The sequence below is a fragment of the Capronia epimyces genome (assembly GCF_000585565.1).
Source record: "Capronia epimyces CBS 606.96 chromosome Unknown aczIQ-supercont1.11, whole genome shotgun sequence".
Lineage (NCBI taxonomy): Eukaryota > Fungi > Ascomycota > Eurotiomycetes > Chaetothyriales > Herpotrichiellaceae > Capronia > Capronia epimyces.
In genome coordinates, this window is record NW_006912914.1 from 903,914 (window position 1) to 925,089 (window position 21,176).

At 53.3% G+C, this 21,176-nt stretch overlaps 9 protein-coding genes across 9 annotated transcripts; 5 read left to right on the forward strand and 4 right to left on the reverse strand.

Moving 5' to 3' along the window:
* Window positions 1-306: 306 nt before the first annotated feature.
* A1O3_10379 (uncharacterized protein) lies at window positions 307-1,257 on the reverse strand (the record flags this gene model as incomplete). The annotated part of the gene is made up of 1 exon (XM_007740469.1): window positions 307-1,257. One exon carries the CDS (start codon window positions 1,255-1,257, stop codon window positions 307-309), a length of 951 nt encoding a protein of 316 aa, XP_007738659.1.
* A 2,539-nt stretch (window positions 1,258-3,796) lies between these two features.
* A1O3_10380 (uncharacterized protein) lies at window positions 3,797-5,960 on the forward strand (the record flags this gene model as incomplete). The annotated part of the gene is made up of 2 exons (XM_007740470.1): window positions 3,797-4,458; window positions 4,532-5,960. The coding sequence occupies 2 exons, from the start codon at window positions 3,797-3,799 to the stop codon at window positions 5,958-5,960; spliced, it is 2,091 nt and encodes a 696-aa protein (XP_007738660.1).
* A 117-nt stretch (window positions 5,961-6,077) lies between these two features.
* A1O3_10381 (uncharacterized protein) lies at window positions 6,078-7,013 on the reverse strand (the record flags this gene model as incomplete). Its single annotated transcript, XM_007740471.1, has 1 exon — window positions 6,078-7,013. The coding sequence occupies one exon, from the start codon at window positions 7,011-7,013 to the stop codon at window positions 6,078-6,080; it is 936 nt and encodes a 311-aa protein (XP_007738661.1).
* A 449-nt stretch (window positions 7,014-7,462) lies between these two features.
* Window positions 7,463-8,549, forward strand: A1O3_10382 (uncharacterized protein; the record flags this gene model as incomplete). The annotated part of the gene is made up of 2 exons (XM_007740472.1): window positions 7,463-7,482; window positions 7,544-8,549. 2 exons carry the CDS (start codon window positions 7,463-7,465, stop codon window positions 8,547-8,549), a joined length of 1,026 nt encoding a protein of 341 aa, XP_007738662.1.
* Window positions 8,550-9,121: 572 nt separating this feature from the next.
* On the forward strand, window positions 9,122-9,931 carry A1O3_10383 (uncharacterized protein; the record flags this gene model as incomplete). The annotated part of the gene is made up of 1 exon (XM_007740473.1): window positions 9,122-9,931. The coding sequence occupies one exon, from the start codon at window positions 9,122-9,124 to the stop codon at window positions 9,929-9,931; it is 810 nt and encodes a 269-aa protein (XP_007738663.1).
* Window positions 9,932-10,874: 943 nt separating this feature from the next.
* A1O3_10384 (NAD+ kinase) lies at window positions 10,875-12,902 on the forward strand (the record flags this gene model as incomplete). The annotated part of the gene is made up of 1 exon (XM_007740474.1): window positions 10,875-12,902. One exon carries the CDS (start codon window positions 10,875-10,877, stop codon window positions 12,900-12,902), a length of 2,028 nt encoding a protein of 675 aa, XP_007738664.1.
* A 1,358-nt stretch (window positions 12,903-14,260) lies between these two features.
* On the forward strand, window positions 14,261-15,563 carry A1O3_10385 (ATP-dependent RNA helicase fal1; the record flags this gene model as incomplete). The annotated part of the gene is made up of 3 exons (XM_007740475.1): window positions 14,261-14,294; window positions 14,345-14,599; window positions 14,650-15,563. The coding sequence occupies 3 exons, from the start codon at window positions 14,261-14,263 to the stop codon at window positions 15,561-15,563; spliced, it is 1,203 nt and encodes a 400-aa protein (XP_007738665.1).
* A 1,756-nt stretch (window positions 15,564-17,319) lies between these two features.
* Window positions 17,320-18,731, reverse strand: A1O3_10386 (uncharacterized protein; the record flags this gene model as incomplete). Its single annotated transcript, XM_007740476.1, has 2 exons — window positions 17,320-18,307; window positions 18,385-18,731. 2 exons carry the CDS (start codon window positions 18,729-18,731, stop codon window positions 17,320-17,322), a joined length of 1,335 nt encoding a protein of 444 aa, XP_007738666.1.
* Window positions 18,732-19,449: 718 nt separating this feature from the next.
* On the reverse strand, window positions 19,450-20,919 carry A1O3_10387 (uncharacterized protein; the record flags this gene model as incomplete). The annotated part of the gene is made up of 1 exon (XM_007740477.1): window positions 19,450-20,919. The coding sequence occupies one exon, from the start codon at window positions 20,917-20,919 to the stop codon at window positions 19,450-19,452; it is 1,470 nt and encodes a 489-aa protein (XP_007738667.1).
* Window positions 20,920-21,176: the final 257 nt, after the last annotated feature.

Consider the following 21,176-nt stretch of genomic DNA (forward strand, 5'->3'; position numbering starts at 1 on the left):
CAGAAGAAAGTCAACTGCAGCTTGGTCATGACTCCCGCTGACGCGCTTGTGACGCATGCAGAGCATAGCATTCCATTGCACCAATCCATACTGCTGGAAATAGGTCTGTAGAGCCTTGACTGGAACAAGTGGATAATGTAGTCACCTGCCGTGCCACCCCATAGGGAAATGCAGTAGGAAAAGACAAAAGGCACCCTCTGAGTGGGTTGGTGCAAATCATCTCTGTGGACGCGAGCCACAACGCCAGAGACGAATAGCAGATGAAATCATAAGCCGTGGCCGTTAGTGTTTTGTTGCTGTACTGGCTCAATGTCTCCGTGTGCTGTACGCAAATAGCGGAGCTCGGGAGACAACGTCGACACCTCCGACCCCAAATCCTGTTTGGTAAACGCCGTGCGATGCTGTCGAAGGTGGCTTGATGCTGACAGTACGTGGTATCGGTGAGTAGGTGTATGGTTCTGTTTTGGCCACTTCATAGCCGTGGGAAGCTCGAGACCCGTAAGAGCCGTACCCAGAGTCGTAAGGTTCGAAATGATCATAGGTCGTGTATGTGGTCGGAGCGGGTTTGTATTTTCGAGAAGATCGGGAGCTGGGGGTGCTTTCAAAACTCTCCTGGCTGTCGTGTCTGTGTCGTCGCACTGGTCGACGATTGCTTCCATGACCATGGTCGGGCACACTTCGTATTTCGATATGGAGCGGCCACTCCACCGTGTCTCCCCGTCGTGGCTGCCCATAGTACTCATCACGCTCACGGCGGTGATGGCTATCATCATGCTCGTACTCATGTGCGCCTCGGGCTCGACGAGAGGGAGAATAGAAGGCGGTAGATGCCTGGTCGGGTATGGCACACGCAGACATTGATTCTCGAATCGTCTGCAAATCTGAATTTCTCTCCACATGCTCTTCCAGCCAGGCGTCGTCTGCCTTTTTTCTGGAAGGGCTGTGCCATTCTTTCTCTCGCTTCAAGGGCACTGCCCATGGACTTATGCCTCCCCCAATTTCCAAGGGCGAAAGTACACGGTCGTCAGAGGACTCGCTGGCGCCTTCCGTTCGAGCATGTCTAGAGATCTCTTGTGCATGACGACCTCTGCCTTCCCGGCCCCGGGTCACTCCATCGCCGCCTAGTTTACAGGTACGGCAATCACCTTCCCGAGGGTAATGGTACCGCTCCAGGCCTTGACAGTGCGATGAGTGGCACTCAACAGTGGTCTTGAACTCGCATCCACATCCGTACGAGGTTTTAGTACGTACGCACATGACTCTGACAGGACAAGAAGCGCTGGAAAATGAGGCTGAAGCCTTTTGTTGATTGTCTTGATTGACGGATTGATGCTTGTGTCTGTGTTGCGTAGTGGAGAGTGTGTCAATGTCTTATGCCCTGACCGAAGATCCAGATTGTAGTACAGGGGGAACGCTTCACAAACAACAGGCACAGATCGATTGTTTCAGGCACAGGCGAGGCGGTGAGGTTTGTGTAATCTGTCTGGGACAAGACCGTATTCATGTACACTGCAAACTGTAGAAACTGTAGACAGGACACAAGCAGGTCACGCAAACAAAGGTCTCAAAAAGCTCTCGACCGTGACGTCGAGGTACATCCGAGACCAAATCCCGATTGCTACAGGGTGGTAATGCAATTCATGATGGCAGTTCCTGTCTCACGTTGTCGAAGGAAAGGAACGGCGGATCTTGATCAAAGACAGCAGAAAGGAAGGAGCTGGGCCGGTGACTTGCTCGTAGACGCGCGTGGAGTGATCAAGTTGTGATAGAAAGGATATCCCGTGATGGTGACCTTGAGATATTTGCCTTGGAGAGACAGGAGACAGAGGTCCAAGGTGGCGGGCCAGGTTACTTTGAGTCTTGCCCCCAACAGAACGTCCGGCAAGATGCATGGTGCAGATTCCTACCCATCTCGCCTCAGGTTCACACTTGCAAGGGCGACGGATGCGAGGGAAAATGCATGGCTCGAATGAATGAGATGTTGCACTTCTGGGCGTGGAGCCCAGGTGCAGAGACGGCGCCGACTAGAAGCCCATCTTCAGCGTATCTGGACCGGTGTTTGGACCAGCGCAGGCACCTCGGGCGCCGGGGGGCGGCCCTGGACGCCCGAAAAAACAGGGGAAATGGTCCAGTGTGAGAGATGGTCGGCTAACGGCCGCAGATGAGTGGCCAGGACGAGGAAATGCCGCCCTGTCACAGGCGGTTTCACTGTCGGTATGCACGCCCCATTGCTTTGTGGTCTTCACTCCCTGTTCGGTGGCTTCCCTTAGGTGAGGTGTGGTTAGCACGTTTTGCCTCTTTGATATGCGCTACCTTGTTTGTTGACGCAGAGTTGCTCTCCACTGCGGCAATAGTCAACATTGGACGGTGATGCTGATCTTGGGGCTACGAATTGGGACTGCATGCAGAGGGGAAAGTCCAGTTGTAAGAGCTGCTCAGTCGTGACCTGGCAAGCCTGGAACTACCCCTTGATAGCTGCAACTGTCGTCATTTGCAGCCGGCAGAATCCACGTAACACCGAGCCATTGGATTGGATTGTACACTTGTGTGTTAATGCTGACCGAGCTTGGTTTCTAACATGATGCAGCAGCCCAGCAGCCCAGCAGTCGGTCTCGTGCGGTCTGGCTGGCTTTAAAGAGAGGATCGTCGAGGGAGGAGGACTAGGAGTGGTTTAATCATCGATACAACGGACGCAGACGCAGACGGCAACGGCTGCCACGGCTTCGGTTCGGTTCGGTTATGCTGGAAGAAGCAAAAGGGACGGTAAGCACCGACACTGACGGCGACAGCAACCTTCGATTGCTTCCACTGTCCGAACTAAGAGAAGTCGAGCAACCAGTCAGTCAAGGACTGACAGACACGCTCTTCTCACACAACAGTACTCCGTACACCCACTCGGTCTGTACAATGGATGTTGATAGGTCAAAGGGCGTGTTTCCACGGATGCGACGGCCACCTGGGCAGAAGCCCAAACTCTGTTTCGACCACTTGGGATCCGATGAGTGTCGAGACCATGTGCAAGAGATGGGCTGGTGAGAAGGGCCGAGGAACCTTCGTGGTTCGTGCGAGAGATGCACGGAAGAATCATTCGAGCAGATGAGGGCCTGAGTCTCTGTCCTGAGAATGACAGGATGCTGGTAGACGATGAAAATTGGCAGCTTTGTTCTGGGTACCTAAGTACTGGGTAAAGGCAGACTGTGGTTGTATTTTCCAGGTGAAAGGATACACGTAACTGCAACTGCAACTGCAACTGCGGCCGTCCTTAACTGCGTCTTTAAACACTTCCTCCTGTCTACTCAATCTTCCGTTACCAGCTAATCTAGCACTATCATACACCACTTTTGCATCTGGTCACCATTTCTCTCAGCCATCAAACGATGTATCACGTACGAGCCAACGATCCTCCACCGAGATCTTTCCCGCCGGGCTACATGGCACCCATAGCAGTTCAGTCACTTAGAAAGTGCACCCGATGGACATATGGCGTCCCATATTTGCTGCAAGTGCGAAGTGATACAAAAGAGGCACAAGCTGAGCGCTAAGGAGCCTACATAAGTGATTGTCCAGTTCATGGGCATAGACCGCAGGAGTCCTCCTCAGCCAATACATATCCTTACCTGACCCCTGCCTCCGTCCGTTATGCGAGGTCAACTCTCAGCTTCAGCTTCAGCCTCAGGACTGCCGACAATACACACGCGTTGGGTAGGCAGCAATGACAACGAAGCAGCCTCCATCTCGCCTTCTACGCCGTCTGAGTTGACCTTTCTCACCCCGGACATTCTAGATTTAAATTGACATGTTTACTTCCTCACTCCTTTCCACCTTGCTTTTGGTCGGTAGAGCCTGGGCACTCCCGATCGGCGGTGCTGTCGACTCCAGTTACGATGCATGGGCCACGGCATTGTCTGATGTCGGTCCTTTGATCTTACTCATCGGGGAGCGCAGTACCAAACAGCTGCTCCGAGATGTCAGGAGTGTCGCCGGTGCCTTCAGCCTCGCCGGTGCCTTCAGCCTCGCCGCTGCACCACTTGGCCCGGTCTCCATTGTCACCAGTCTGCTACGAATGTCTGGCTCTGATCGAATCCGCTCCTTCTTGGGTTACGAGCAAGAATCTCGAAGTGTCGCTGCACTGGAGATGTCTCGGGTCAATTGCAATGCTGTCCACCCGGAATTGATTGAGGGATACTTGGTTCGGACAACCGCTGCAACGTCTGCGCTGCACGCAGGCGCCGTCGGGGTATCTGCCTTACAATCCACGTTGACTGCGGCGTCTATAGGGGATGTTGTGACCCAGTTGCTCGCCTGCCACTCTTATGAGGCGGCGAAAATCCGTTTGCGAGTCCCCAAGACAGATGCGAAGTTAAGGTGGTGCTCCCAGATTTTGATCGCCGACACCAGGAGAGATGGTTTGAAAGACCAACTATTTGAGATCCTTGCCGCTGCTTTACAGGTGAATCCGTCCCAGCAGGAGGCAGGAACATTCCGGAAGCAACTGAAGCATGCCCTGCATATCTCTGAGAGTCACCCCCAGAGCAGGGGAAAAGACCGAGGACATCAGGGTCTCTGAGCTTGGGGAAGACACCCTCTGCTTCGTCCTCACCTTTGATGCGATTTCTGAATACTGCACGGCCTATGTAACGTCCCGAAAGATCTCCCTGCTTATCGGCCTGGGCTCGGCACTGCTCATCGTGGGCCTCTACGTGGTCGAACTTCGATACAGCCGAAACTGGCAGATTTCCACCGGGTGGCTTCTTACCATACTGGGGTATCTCGGAATCGTCACATTCGTCACGCTGGCTGCCCGACATATTCAGCGTGCAAGCCACTCCATCCCGCTTCGATCGAAGAACACAAGGCTATCCCAACCCTGGCAAGATGGACTGGCGATAGCGGCACAATCCGACAGCAAAGCAGGCGCCGAGTTTCTGATTGCTGCAAATGGCGGAGCTCAGGCTTTCGAGGCCATATGGCTGAAGCCTCTCACTCCAGCGGCATGTATCAAAGCCGATGCGATCGGGATTTTCTTGACTCTTAGCTTTTTGTGTCATTACCTTGGCCTGCGATCTTCTTCATGGTGGTTAGGCGTCTGCGAACTAGCGATCTGTATCTCAGCTGCATTTGCTCGGAGCTTGACAAAGAGCCGGCCGACAAGGCTCCATCTACCGTCAGATCACAAATCTCATCCGAATGTGGACTGGCGGTGTTGCACTACTGGGCTCATCAACATCCCACACTCTAGCGAAGCGGAGGAAGCAACACGACCAGATCCACATCGACTTGATTTACGCATATACTCCTCTGATGACGGAGTCATGCTCCCGGCGCCTGCCGAGAGCATTGCCTGGCATTCTGCGGCCCTATGTGTGAAAGACCAATCCCTGCTATCCTGGGTCCTAGAGACCACCGGAATGAGGTTGAGTATCTGCAAAGGCCACAACGGAGCAGACAGACGTGCAATTGTTGTCTCTTTCTCTGCAGGGGTTCTATGTCAGGAAGGGCTTGCCTTGACAGACGTGAATACATGCGTGGCTTTCTCTTGCCAACTAAAAAGCCTTAGCACCCCAACTCCATGGCTTGCCCGGGCAATCATGAGACAACCTTCGTGGAAAGCTGATCGCGACATGTTCGCGGGAGTCACTGACACTATTGGGAAGGTCCACGTACCCTCATTAAGCTCACTCATGACCTGGTGGACGATGAGCGAATTGAGGAATGCTCCTCGGGACAATCAAGAAAACCTGCAGTGGGCGTTTCTGTTGCTTAACACATCCTTCTTTGCGCTTTTGCAATCTGCCTCCGCGTCCGATCCAGCGATCCTCCAGAATCTCGCAGGAATTCATGGCGCCACCGGGCCCAAGTCTGAGAGCGCAGCGTACATTTTTGTCGAGAGGATCAAGGACGAGCGCTTGAAGTCGTTGTCTCGAAGCTCAAGGAATCAGCCAGGGACTCTTGGGCCTTGACCGTGTTTGCTTGGACGAACTGAGCGACCTGATGCAGGGATGACTCTATCGGTATTGTTTCTAAGTACCCTGCCTCATAGTCTAGTGGGGTTGTGCAAGATCTTCGCTTCCTGGCCATCAGAAACCGTCCTTGACCCCGTTGGTACTTTCTTGCTGAAGTCTCTCATCATTCATCTTGTGCCACCAGAGATGTGTTTCATCTTCTGTCTCTTCAGCCTTCTCGTCCCACGGCTTGGGACTCAATATATAATGGATATTTTTCACCTGGTCATCCCGCCAGATGACGTCGTGCACACCTTTCCACCGAAGCGTCTTCAATGCGTTGTAGATATAGGGCAAGCCCACCCAGCGTCCATGAAACCGGTCACCTAGTAGACTCTGATCGGCGAAGTCGTAAGCAGAGGTTATGTCGCCATTCTGCATAGCTTCAAGAATCTTGTCATACGTCCCTTGACTGGGATTGCACACAACAAGCCCCCCATTAGGACAAGCAATGCCCGCGGTGGGCGAGGGACCGATGGTTTGCGCCTCATCAGGAGTAGTGTGTTGAGTTGTGAAAGCACAGTTCTCCGGTACCCAGTGTGTAGGGTAGTGTGGTTTCTTCAGAGGATTACATGCACAGGCATGACTGGCCGCATATACTCTGTTTCCGTCGCCATTCAACTCAGGCGCATCCAACTCCATTTCCATCAGCTCATCCATGTTCTGGAGCACCATCATGTCACTGTCCAGTTGCACTACCCGGTCATACTCGGTGAGACTGAATGGAGTGAGCTTACTCCAACAGTCGTAGAATCGCGGGTCGTTGGCATAGTCCTTGGAGACTGAGGGGAGAAGGTACAGGATCTTTTGGGCTGGAATTTCTCTTTTTCGAAGAGCTTCGAGTCCTTCGGGAGGGAATGTGTCGGTGTACAGCGCAACGAGAGGATACTTTGAGCCCGCCTTTTTCAGGGAGTAGTCAAGAGTTAGGAGCCCAGACAGATACTGGGTGTTGGTGATGAGTGTGGTCCAGACTCTATTCGGCGCTCCCTTCTGCTCCTGCGGTGTCGGCATCGTGCTGTCGGCGAGGAATCCCTGCGATAAAAGTGCTGGAGGGAAAAGCTCAGTCTTTCCCTGGCGGCGGACTCGTGCATATGGAGTACAGACCTGGCCTGGCGCGATCCGTTGGCAGTGAGTGGCACGGATTAGATTAGTCGCCGACTCGCTGTCAGGTACCAAATAAAACGGGCCGATGCTTATCTAAGAGAGATTCAAAGGCATACCAGGCACCTACCAGGGCATAAGGCACTGGCGGATCGGGGAGTCTAGTTGGACCCCGGACGACCTTCAGGCCCCTCCGTCAAACTGCCCGCAGCCCACAGGTAGAGATACTCTGTACTCCGTACATCTCCAACTTCCTATTTCCTTTGATATACAGGTGTCTAGGGGTCGTTCCGATGGTTGAGACGAGACTGTTGGCCCGCCTGGTTTATTAGTCGGTACGGTCACCGTATGGGTGGAATATGTCGGCCAGGTTGAGCAGGTGAGTTTTCTGCCTTCCATCACGATGGGACTTTCATGTATCCATGCCAACAAATTCGCAGTTCTCGAGATGACGCTGTTGCCGGAGGCTCGTCCCCTGTCACACACCAGACTCACAACGATGGTAGTCAGAAAGTGGCCACAAAGTCCGTTGTCAGCAATTACAAAGGATTCGTGGCAGGAGTCTTCTCCGGCATTGCGAAACTGTCGGTCGGCCATCCTTTTGATACGATAAAGGTTCGATTGCAGACCGCCGAAAAGAAAAGGTTCAATGGACCGCTGGACTGCTTGCTGCAGACACTAAGAAAAGAAGGCGCAAGAGGACTTTATAAAGGCGCAACGCCGCCGTTGCTGGGATGGATGGCTATGGATTCGGTCATGCTGGGCAGCTTGACGCTCTACAGACGGCTGCTGCATGAGAACGTCTTCACGAACCCGATGTTGCGGCCGACAAAGTCTGCCGCAGAATTGGCAAAGGAGAAACTGCCTACAGTCGGCCATGGAATCGCTGGGATTATGGCAGGCTCTACGGTCTCGTTCATTGCCGCCCCGGTCGAGCACGTCAAGGCCAGACTACAGATTCAATATGCCGCCCATAAGAAAGACAGGCTGTATAGTGGACCGATTGACTGCACCAAGAAGATCTTCAAGACGCATGGGATTCGTGGCGTATACCACGGCCTTTGCGCAACGCTGATATTCCGCTCGTTCTTTTTCTTCTGGTGGGGAAGCTACGATATCATTACCCGGGCTTTCCAGAGGCGCACTTCCCTTTCCACTCCTGCAATCAATTTTTGGGCAGGCGGACTGTCGGCCCAAATTTTCTGGCTGACTTCTTATCCCTCGGACGTCATCAAGCAGAGGATCATGACGGATCCGCTCGGTGGCGCGCTGAATGATGGGACTCCCCGTTTTCGACACTGGAAAGATGCTGCTGTTACGGTATACACAGAATCTGGCTGGAGGGGATACTGGAGAGGCTTTCTGCCCTGTTTTCTACGGGCGTTTCCCGCAAATGCGATGGCGTTGCTGGCATTCGAAGGCGTGATGAGGGCCTTGCCGGACTAAAGTGAACGGCCAAATGGGCCGATGTGATATCCCGGGAGGTTTTAGCAACAATGACTCTATCCATGTCGTGATACCCCCTTGACTATTTGTTGTTTGTGATAACTGATGTTTGTGGCCTTTTCAGGCTCGGCCAGGTTAAAGTTTGGGTCAGTGCAGGCTGGTGACTGTTTCCTTCCACCATTCTCAGCTCGTTGACCGGATTTCATCTTGCTAGACTTGCGCGTGCGATTAACCATGTACCTGCTCTCGACGCTGTGGCCTAGGCTGGCCTGTCAAGGCGGCATGTAAGGGTCCGGCACTGACACTTGTGACTGCCTACCGCTGTATCTATATCTCTCACTTTCCTCGACGCTTACTACTCATCTCATACTTTAAGCTAGGGTAGATGTACTGTACTACCTCACTACTTGGTCGGACGTCATATCATCACCGTGGACAGATTGCCATAAGGCAGAAATCAGCCACGATTCACCGCGCTCCCAGACATTCACAGCCTTGCCAAGCCTTGCTAAAATTTCCACTATAAATTCTTACTCTCCCATCCTCGTCACCACCGGCACCACCACGCAACCATGTCCAACACCATGGCCATGACGGAGTCTCCAAAGGCCATCCTCCATACACTAGTCAATGCCGATGGGTCTGCCACATACACCGCGGCCAACAACGGCTGTCAGATCATCGCCGGCGTCAACTATCCCGTCGAGGTGCCATACCGAAGCGATGAGATTCCAGAATCTACGTTTATTCAAGTCAATCTGAGACCACACAATGGGGTGGGCATGGTTAAGGAGCGACATGTAGAGGAACTCATCATGCGGACGCTGCAGACTGTTGTCCTAGGCGATGAAACCCCTAGAACGATGCTTCAGATCACCCTGCAAGTGGTGAGTGTCGAGAGCGACGAAAGCCTGCCCGGAGGGGTGAAAGGGGGCGGGCAAGGTGAGACATATCTCGACGTCCTCACCTCCGCCTTGAATGCTAGTATCCTTGGCTGCCTGGACGCTGGCGTGCAAATGAAGGCGGTCGCAGGAGCAGCACTGGTGGGAATCAGTCAAGATGGACGATTGATTGCCGGGCCTAGTGTCGTGCAACGGAAGAAGTGCACCTCGTTGCACGTGTTTGCGTTCACCAGTGACGGCAAGACCGTGTTGATGGAGAGTGAAGGCAAATGCAGTGTGGGCGACTGGAAGCAAGCTCAACAAGTTGCCAGGTCGGCTGTGCTGGGAACTGTCAACAAACAGCACAACGGAGACGTTGCTATGAACGGAACGAATACTTCGTCGGAATACTCAGGTCTCGGCGTGCTTGATGTGATCAGAAAAGCACTGGAAGCCCGGGTGATTAAGGATGGAGGCCAGCGACACGAGTCACAGGACTGAACATGTTACGGTTTTGTGTGAAAGCTGAAACCCGTCAACACAGTCACAAAATGGGCGGCTGACTGGCACCAGACAGTGGTGAGGTGCCGGGGTGGAGCGTCGGGGGCTCCTTAGACAGGCTTACATAGGCCTGAGGCCTCCTAAGCCCCTAAGCCCTTTTCCACCAGGGACGCCGAGCATTTGGACGAGGACAGGGGGCAGTTTAGGCGATTAGCACGGGGTCGGGGGCGCTGTGAGATGGTGCCGCAGTGGCTGGCAGAGGCATTTCTGTGGTTGACCCACGCCTAAGAGCCCACCGTCCGTCTCCACGTGCCTGTCTCAGACTCTCAGGGCTTAGGGGCTCGGTACCAGTCACCAACCGACTCCTGCTTCTGCTTTTTCCAGGGGACATGTGCTTGGATCTACCTCCTGCGTACGGAGTATGTATCCTGAATGTACCCCGTACACAAGCCACGGCTAAGGGGTGCTGGCCGATACAGCGTGGCCTAGGCATTTAAATCATGGCCTCCAGCCCATCGCCCAGCAGGGAAGAAGAGAGTCCTCTCAATGCAGCACTTACAGGTCACTCACTGGTGACATCTATCTACCACATCAACCTTTTGACGAGACTCGATCTTCTGTTCAATTAGCCGGTGGCCGGACCGTTGAGTCTTACGGAGTACGAGTACAAAGTATCTACATCGTCATACCTACCTAGGCAGCCTAGGTACAGAAGGAAGTCGGTTTCCCGTTAACTCCGGTGCCTGGCATCACTGATCGAGTGATTCCACCCGCCCCCACGCCTGTGCCTGTGCCTGTGCCTGTGCCTGTCTGTGCCTGCGCCTACACACAGGGTCACTAAGCTGCCGACTGGTACTCCGTACTGCTGCTGTTCTGTTCTTTCGGCTGCAACAGACCTCGGACTCCGAACTCCGGGTTTGGCCTTTTGGTCGTCCCAACACCAATGGCCACCACTCGAACCGATCCGACCACCACTCCCGCTACCGCTGCCGCCGCCGTCAATTCGAACTTGATCACCAATTCCAGCTTATCCTCTCCCACTACATCCGAAGCGACTAGTTCCAGCAACTTCTCTCCTCCGACTCCTGCACTACTTGATGCCTCTTGTTCGCCCTTCTCCCATGGTATGACCACCTCCAATTCAAAGGTCACATTGGGGGAGGGTATCCTGCGCCAATATGCCCAGAATCTAGACCCCCTACATACCGATGACCACACTCACGCTGTTCACGATATTCCCACGTCACACACCAACCCTCCTGTCGATGAGACAGTGCTGACTTCCGTCGACGGGCCTGGCTTCAGTCTTGTGAAGGCCCCCCTCCTCGATCCTCTGCGCGGCTCCTACATCGCCCACCATCCAACCGTCCCAGTACCGAAACCTTTGCAATTACCAAAGTCCATTCTCTCCCACCGGAAGAACGCAAGATCAATAGACATCCCCAGACAAACTATACTGAAGGCATTGGTTTCTCGACGACCCAGTATCGGGTCCAACGCCGCTTCCATGGCCACAAACCCCGTCAAGAATACCGCCGGTGGCGATGGAGAGTTAGAGCAGCAGAACAACCTCTCTCCGTTGTCGTGTCCAACAGCAACCTTTACAGCCTTGCAACCCAGCACCCTTTCAGGCCATTCTCCCATTTCAACGAGTTTCCTCCGTTCACCCTGCTTTTTCCACCAGCGGTTCGAAGGGGTCGTGGATCTCCAGAAAGTATTGGAGGAGATGGCGGATGATGACTACTCACATTCGAGGCTGATGCAGACCGCAACAGGGGTGCGGGAAGTTTCCAAACAATTACAGCGCAAACCGCTTAAGCGCGCGGTGCGAAACGTTATGATCGTGACCAAAGCCCGCGACAATAGCTTGGTTTACCTGACGCGCGACCTCGCCGAGTGGCTACTTTCCACACCTCGGTATGGCAGTGATCTGGGCGTCAATGTTTATGTCGACGCCAAGCTGCGAAATTCAAAACGATTTGATGCTGCCGGGCTCGTGAGAAAGGAAACACGGTTTCAGCACATGCTGAAATATTGGACCCCGGATCTGTGCTGGTCATCGCCGGAGAAGTTCGATCTTGTGCTGACCCTGGGTGGTGACGGCACTGTATTGTTCACGTCCTGGCTGTTCCAGAGGGTGGTCCCGCCCGTCCTGTCTTTCTCCCTCGGCAGTTTGGGTTTCTTGACGAATTTTGAATTTGATAAATATAAAGAACATCTCGATCGCGTCATGGGCGATTCTGGTATGCGCGTCAATCTGCGAATGCGCTTTACCTGTACGGTTTGGAGAATAGACCGCTCGCCCGGTGCTGCGAAGGGCGCAGTGGAGGAGGGCGAGCAATTTGAAGTGTTGAATGAGCTGGTCATCGACCGCGGTCCTTCAGCCTACGTTTCGAATCTGGAGCTCTATGGTGACGACGAGCTTCTCACCATCGTCCAGGCGGACGGGTGTATCTTTTCCACGCCGACAGGGTCTACCGCTTATTCTCTGTCGGCAGGAGGGTCCTTGATACACCCATCCATTCCTGCCATCTTGCTGACACCGATATGTCCTCACACTCTCTCATTTCGTCCTATGGTGCTCTCCGACACTCTCGCACTGCGGATAGCTGTCCCTCACAAGTCTCGGTCGTCCGCTTATTGTTCCTTTGACGGGAAAGGCCGCATCGAGCTCAAACAAGGCGACTATGTGACTCTGGAAGCATCCCAGTACCCATTCCCCACCGTTATGACCGGTACCAACGAATGGGTAGAAAGTGTTCAGCGAGCTTTGAGGTGGAATGTCAGAGGGGCTGTCCAGAAGGGTTGGGATGATGGGGCTGATGAAGATAGTCCCCATGTGGAAGAAAAATGGGATATTGACATGGATGCCGGTCCTTTCAGTGGCACCGACAGCGGCATCGGTCCAAGTGAGGACGGGGACAATGCTGCAAGTCCCATGAGACCGCAGCTGAGTATGTTGACGATGTGATGGTAGATGGTTTGCTTTTCGATACACAGCGCCGTCAGATCTTGAATGTGCACAATGACCTCCATTTTGAGCTTCCTTCTTTTTGGTAAGCCTTGCGCACAGTGTCTATATGCCTCTCTGCTTTGTCGATGCCGTTAGTGAGTCGTGTGCTCTGTAAGGCCGTTGGGTGTTGTGCTTCTGGTCTGTGATACTAACACATGTCAAAGGATCTGAACACGAGGAGCTGTTCCAGTAAAGACTCACGATTCTGCCGGCACTTTATCACTAACGACCACTTCGACGAGGACGACCCCGAGCAAGGGGATTAAATCGAGGAGGATTTCGCCCTCGACAACCTCAACCCTCACGACCGTGTCGTGGAAAAAGCATCTTCGTGGTGGCTTCGGTCACCTGGAGCAGGCTCGGGTCGAGGTCGACGCCCTTGAGGGCCGTCTCCTGCAGAAGTAACTACTACTACGAGTACAGCTGGAGGCCCTCTCGAGCAACCCCGGCCACTTCCCTCGAGATCTGGAGTTTCCCCCACAACTGGCGAAACGCCGAGCGAATCCTGTCCTTCCACTCAAAGGGCCGACGTGTTACGCCACAAAGATTCATTATGGGCAGCAATGCAAAGAGATGGATTGAAGAACAATGTTTAGAGCTGCCTGAGGCTTTCAGAAATGGTATTGCCATTGTTGGCCGCGGTGAGGGCGCCAGGGACATTGGTGGCATTCATGTTAGATGTGCGGAGAGGTCTTGTCACAAGTATATCGCTAATATCAGAACTTAACGAATCGTCACTGTCTTCTGGGAGGGTGAATGTTGCAACGAGGCCTGTTGTCGCCCCAGCTAAGGTACGAGGGAGAAGAGCGGCACGGCCATGGTGAGTTGGACGAGATGTATCTGGTCTCTGCTGAGCTTCAACACCCTGCGCACGAGAATTGGTTGAGGAGGCCATCTTGAGCGGTGACGACACCAAGACGGGTGAAAATTGATGGGAGCCCTGCGGGGGCGGAATACATCAATTTAAAGCTCGTGTTCTCTTTCCATTCCGTCGTTTTGCTTGTTCGTAAATTTTCTCCGTCCCGTGATGTGGCCCAAATCAAATGGGCGAACAAACAACGATAGCAGGAATGTCCGAAACCATAGTTCCAGCTCATGCTCAGCCTCGCCTCGTTTCGCAGGCTGAAGAGACGGCGAGGCTGAAATTGGTCGATGACGCTGATTGGTCAGCATAGCCTCTGCCAAGAACGTCAAAAGTTCAACTTGAAGTTCAAGTTCGCCTGCGTGAAGTGTGAAAGCATCGAATCATATGTTGCACGATCTTCTTTCAATCAACCTCTACACCAGTCATACTAGTACTCGATTTAAACGCCAAAATGGCCGAGGGCGGCATTGATCGAAATGCAGATGGTGAGTGCACCACGCAATACGACACGATACCTTGCTAATCCAAACCGCAGAGCGAATGGAGTTTTCCACCTCGAAAGAGGTGACGGTTGCCCCGACCTTTGAGGACATGCATCTCAAGGAAAATCTCCTCCGTGGAATCTATGCCTACGGCTACGAGTCACCGTCCGCTGTTCAATCACGCGCAATCGTTCAAATATGCAAGGGAAGAGACACCATTGCACAAGCCCAGTCAGGTACCGGCAAAACCGCCACCTTTTCCATCAGTATTCTACAGGTCATCGAGACCTCAGTTCGCGAGACACAAGGTACGTACAGGCCACGCCGTCTCCGAAAGATCGGGGCTGACTTGTTGCAGCACTGGTACTGTCACCCACGCGCGAGTTGGCGACGCAGATTCAGAGCGTCATCATGGCCTTAGGAGACTACATGAACGTCCAGTGTCATGCCTGCATCGGTGGAACAAATGTGGGCGAAGATATCAGAAAACTCGACTATGGACAACACGTCGTTTCCGGCACTCCAGGCCGGGTGGCAGATATGATTCGACGACGAAACCTCCGCACTCGAAACATCAAGATGCTGGTCCTCGATGAGGCCGACGAGCTCCTCAACCGTGGATTCCGAGAACAGATTTACGACGTCTACCGTTACCTCCCACCTGCGACGCAAGTCGTGGTCGTCTCCGCAACCCTACCATACGATGTGCTTGACATGACCACAAAATTCATGACCGATCCTGTCCGGATTCTCGTCAAGCGTGACGAATTGACCCTCGAAGGATTGAAACAATACTTTATTGCGGTTGAAAAGGAGGAATGGAAATTCGATACGCTCTGCGATCTTTACGACACCCTCACAATCACCCAGGCTGTGATTTTCTGTAATACTAGGCGCAAGGTTGATTGGCTGACGGATAAAATGCGCGAGGCCAACTTCACCGTCAGCAGCATGCATGGCGAGATGCCGCAAAAGGAACGCGACAGCATTATGTCTGACTTCCGTCAAGGCAATAGTCGGGTTCTGATCAGCACCGACGTGTGGGCTCGAGGGATTGACGTTCAACAAGTTAGTCTGGTCATCAATTACGACTTGCCCAGCAACCGTGAGAATTATATCCATCGAATCGGCCGGAGTGGTCGGTTTGGCCGTAAGGGTGTTGCGATCAACTTCGTGACCAGCGAAGATGTGCGGATCCTTCGCGACATCGAACTTTACTACTCCACGCAGATTGACGAGATGCCCATGAACGTCGCTGATTTGTTGACTTGAGGCGACTTGCGGCACAGTCATACCAAATCTAACTACTGAGGCTTGTTCAAAAAGCGTTTGCTAAAACGAGTATCTTTCAAAACCTCGCCTTCTTTTGACGAGGTGATCATTGTGATTGCGCCGACCTACAGCATGCTGCGAATTGGTCTCAATAAATCCCCGGGCGTCAGGAGCCATGACAGTTTCGGGATCAGTCATCTTGTCACCCGATGCCGACATCTTGCGGCTCTCTTGCAGAAGGCATTGCATTGCTGGCTCGAATTCTTCCGTTTGTGGTTGCGCTTCCTAACCGCGACATCTGACACGGGGGTGGACAGTGAAGGGTTGCGACAGGGACCGGCGTCGTATCGCTTGTAGCGTTGTATCCCGACTTCCGGGACAATAAGGATGGAAATGGGCTGAAATCCATAATTGTGGGTGTTCCCTGTATCCGTACTTAACATTCCTCGGTCATCAGAACTAACAGTTGTCCAGAATGCTCGATGCCAAATTGATGACTTGTTATACCGCAATCTCGAACCCCTGGATGATCTCCAAGTATTTCATTTCCCACTCTAGCCTCTCGAACCCTGAATCAGTCCTACAGCCCGGACCTTCACTTTCCAGCCAATTCTGGCCACCAAAAGCGGAAGACTATTGTTCGACCTTGCAACTCGACATCAGGAGAAATCCTCTCTATCTCGTCTCCAAGCACACCTTATCAAGACGTTCCCGCACCAGATCAAGGCTGCGCAACACCAGAGAAAAGATCTACCTAGACTTCATTCCACGGTCTGGTGGGTTGCCGGCACCATAGGCTTTGAATTTCCGGGGCGAACTCGGATGCCTCGTTGAATAGCGCTTGGCTCGTCCATTGATCTCCGCCTGTACTACGGTGCAATGAATGCGTGATGTGGAATGCAGACAGACCACCAGACGCTACCTAAGGTACGGATACCTTGACCTTAGATCAACAAGATCCGACGCCCCATCCATCAACGAACGGGCTCCCACTCACTCGCTCCCTCCCTCCCTTGAGCACTCGGTTGATGCTTCCTGTGCACTCTGGCTCTCGAAGCACGGGGCGGAAAGATGTTTCGTATGGACGACTTCATTCTTACCATTTCTAGCCTCATCATGTGATCTTGATCTGGATCTCCTCTTCTCTTCTCTTCTCTTCTCTTCTCTTCTCTTCTCTTCTTTTCTCTTCTGTATTTGCACTGGGCCGTGATAGGGCAAGGGGAATCCGACTCCCAACTCCAATCCCGATATTGATATTGATCCCCCCTGCCAAGACTCGGCCTTGCACAGTACATGTACCTAGTATTACTGCTACTATCTTTACTACTGCCCACTGTGATGCCAGTCAGGATTTGGAAGTTTACTTGGCTTGCATTTCATTCCTATGCTTGATTATCGATCTTGAGACTCGACATGGCAACTACAGTATGCCATTGTCCGAAGTTCCCCATCTCCTGGGTCGTTGAATCGAGCGCATGACTTTCAACAAAGACCAGATATGCCAGATCTGGTTGTGCCGTTATCCAACGGCACTGGCACCCACTTACAAACCCCCGATGTCTTTTTGGTTGTTTAAAAGAAAGAAGGCCGAGAACGGGCTGGAACAGATTTCTCTCTTTGCGACATCTCGACAACCCGCTGTTCCCAGCTGGTCCGTGGGGTACCTCTCTTGTTTGAACCAGTGTGAGAACCACGTCATCGAGTACGGAACATTTCAATTGTCAATTGTCGATGGCTTCGTATCTCTCAGCTCTCTTTATTCCTTCTCACTTGGCTCTCGCTCCTCCTTGATATACGAGGTAAATGTGGTACTGGACTCGATTATGGCTTGCTGTAATGAGCGGCCGCTGCGGACTAAGCCGACGCATGCTTCGACACTGATGCCCAGAATGGGACCCAAGACGTGGCGAAGCAGATCTTGAAGGATGCGCTCCTCTCGGCGTAACCCTTGTTCTTGCGTCTCTAGAACCGCTATTCTTTCTTGGAGCTCGGTGATGCGCGTCTGCGTGCCAACCTCGCGAGTCTGGAACTCTTGGAGATGTTGGGAAAGGAGGCGTTCTTGGTCGGCCAGGCCCTCATTCTTCTTCCTCTCTTGGGCGAGGTTTGTCGAGGCAGAAACTTCAAGTGCACGAATGTTGTCTTTGAGTTCGCAGACGATCGCAGTATGGTGTTCGGCGAATTCCGACATCAGCCCTGTGTAGCTTTGGTGCCGCGCTAGGATGTCCTTGATCTTGGCTTCGGCGTCTAACGTAGGCGAAGTGGTCGCTGTAATTCGATGTTGAGTGGCCGAGTGCGACAAGGTCATGATTGTGTCTCCATCTTGTGTATCTGACATGGCGGAAGCTGTGGTACCCGTCATAGATGTTGCTGCTGCTGTGCTTGACGAACCAAGTCCAGTAGAAGCAGGAGAGGCGTTTGGAGGAGGATTCTGAGAATTGTCATGGGGCGTGGATTGTTCTAACCTGGACACTGTACTTGCAGCCCGGCTCGTCATGTTCGGCGGCCTAGTAGTCTTGGCTGCCTGGCTACTTCGTGGTCTCTCATATCCTTCTCTTTCGGCGGAAGCAGCATCTCGGTACTGGGGCTTGTAGGCACTAGATGACTCTGACTGTGCTCTGGTGGAGGTTCGCTGTCGCTTGTTGGCTTCTGGTGCTGCTGCTGCAGTTCTCTTGCGATTCCGGACGCTAGACTCGCCACCCCAGTTATGCATAGTGGACTCGAAAAGGGCATCCATCTGGTGGTATCTGCGAGAGTATAGATGTCAGATCAGCCACGAACATTCGGTAGCGCCAGCTTCTGCGACGCTCTAGGGGGTACTTACGAGTAGGAGATGGATGCTTTGAGTCCGATTTTGTGACGTAGCCATCCTCGAAACGTTTCTGCGTGACTTATCTGGCGGAATTCAAACAGAATTCGGCGCCCAGTGGAAGGGCCTTTTCGTTGGCTGGTGGCATGGTCATGCTGTTTCCGCCAGGGCAGATGTAAGCACATCCTTCGTGGACCGTTGTTCTCCACAGAAATGGTGGAGATTTGCTGGACAGCTATGGTGCAGCTGGCTTCTTCATGGATGATGTTGAAAGAGGAGGCTGCATTGACCCATCGCACATGGCTAGAAGCATAAGCCTTACTGGTGTCAGTGTCATAGTACCATGCAGATCCCAGAGTCATCTTGAAGGTATAGTAGGCGAGGTCGCAACCGATCTGCAAAAGGGATGATGAAAGGGAAGAGGACCCAGTGCCGGCAGTCTGGTCAAGGGTGGGCTTCTAGAAGCCTTGCGCTGTCTTCGTCGATCTCAGGCTGGACTCATCTACACAGTGTGTATGTGCAAGGAGTGAGGTGAAGGAAATGCAACGAAGTTGAAGATTCGGAATAGGTTGGATAGGTTAAGTGTAAGGAGTGACGAGACTCGTGTCTTGTTCACCCGAAATCGCGAGAGAGAAGTGACAGAAAGTGAAGGGACTGATGCGACCGTCGAAGCTGATGTTGGTCAGATGGATGGTAAGCAGGAATGAAGCAAAATAGTGCTTGCACCGGGCGGTGTCTTGCCGTCTCCCTCATGGACCACTCCAAGGTCAAGTTCGGCTGTACCTTGTATTGTGCCTCGACGATCCGGCCAGGTTTCTCCCCTTCAACTTCGAGCTCCTCCTCCAAACGAGAGTTGTGGCTTCGGTAGGACTTCGAACTCGCCGTTTGTGCCTGACTCCAATGCAGGCTCACAAGTTGCTGGGCCTTGGATCTCTCCTCGCGTCTTGTCTGCCAACGCCCAGTGGGAAGCCTCGGATCGTAGGAGCGGGTGGATGAGATGAGCAAGAGAAGGCGAAGCAGACCCTCTGTATGCCAGTCCTGTCTACACTCGTCATCTTTCAGGACAGCGTAACTTTCTCTTCACTCCTTTAAAATACTTCCGAGAATCCTCCCGAGCACACCTCTGACACGACGGTCATTGCCCATCCTCAATGTAGTCATGATCAAGGCAACACTGGAAGCAAAGACGGCCTGCTCTCGATAGATGTATCGTTTGTCATATACGCGAGGAAGAATTGTGGCCAACGCCCTTGGGGCGACAAAGAAGGCGATGTCTTGTCGTCGACTGGGTCTTTCCAAAAGAATCGTCCATCCGCACGCAAGACAACCTGCCAAAACACACAACCCCGAATCCCACATCTGTGCTGTCACGGTCTTGTACGAGAATAATCTTGGGCCAAGTCGTGTACGTGCAAGACATACGGCATAATAAAACAGGGCGACAAACGCTGCCAGAAAAGACGACGACCTCGCTGCAGATTTCAGGCCATCCAGGGCTGCCTTGCTGTTTCGGGAGCGGAGCCGGGCCAGGACCTGCAGAGGGACATATATCTCCATTGCAAACTTCCAGCTGCGCCAGAATCGTGAGATTGCGTGGACTTCGCAACTCGTACTGGTCCCGCAATGATAGACCTCGCAGGGCACGGGGATTGTCTTGGTAGGATCGCCATATTCTTCTGGCAGGCCCAAGTCTCGGCACATCCCACCCAGAAACGGCGCTTGCCCAGTATCTTGTCCATAGACAAAATCACCCTGGCGAGCCCGTCGGAGGAGCTCGATGAGACGGCCGTCTACATCAGCCGCCTTGGAGATCCAGCGGTTGTACGCTCGAGGCAGACGTTCAGGCGAGTAGAACCACGACCACATGATGATGGCGGCCGAAGCGGCAAATATCGAGGGATCAGCACTCTTGCGCAGGAAGTTGGCCAGAGTCGGACTCCTGTGTTCCAGATGCCATGGCTTGGAACGGGTTCGTGTCCAGACGGTGATAACAGCAATGTCCAAAGCGCGACAGAAAACAAACAAGGTAAAATCTATGGTCTTCCCCGCGTAATGAGGATGGTACGATGGTGGAGGGAGATGGTGTTGGTTCGGTGACTCGAAATTACTCATGTCGACCGAGGCAGCCGTGCGAGATTTGGCCCGTTTACGAACCCAAGCCTCGTCCCGATTGAGCAGGCCAAAGGCCAGCCAGGCTGAAAGGAAAGAACAAACGAAGTGGATACGATGGTTGAGATTGCCGCTGAGCCGGATGCCCTTGGTCTTGCTGAGGGCGAAAAGGAGCCATTGAAGGAGGCTGCGGGCGAGACGAGGGAGTACGGTTGCACCTGCGACGATGAGTGCGGCGGCGGCGGGGAAGCGATTGACCTGGGTGGAGGTTTTGAGGATGTTGTAGAGGATGGCGAGGTTCTCTTGCGCAGATCGGTGTTTCTTCCCCAGCGTCTTCAGGAAATCGAGTAGCCTGGGGCCGGTGACGGTGAGATATCCCAAGGCATAGGCCCGAAGGAGCGGCTTGAGCGGACGGAGGTCAACACGTGGGGTCGCCTCCATTGTCAGTGACCAGCCCCGGGCTTGGGCCCTCATCGGCGCCTACCAGATGCCAGGTCGAGAGAGACCGTCAGACCGTCGAGAATGTGGTAGAGTGTTGCATCCTAGGATAGATGGGGAGCATATGCAGTGCAGTGGGGGTTGGTGTTGAAGGAGGCATCGACGCGTGGTTGACCTCACTCGCGCACTTCTCACTCGCGCACCCTCCTGACAAAGTTCAAGTTGCCTGCACCTGCATCTGTGCTTGGCCGTACAAGATA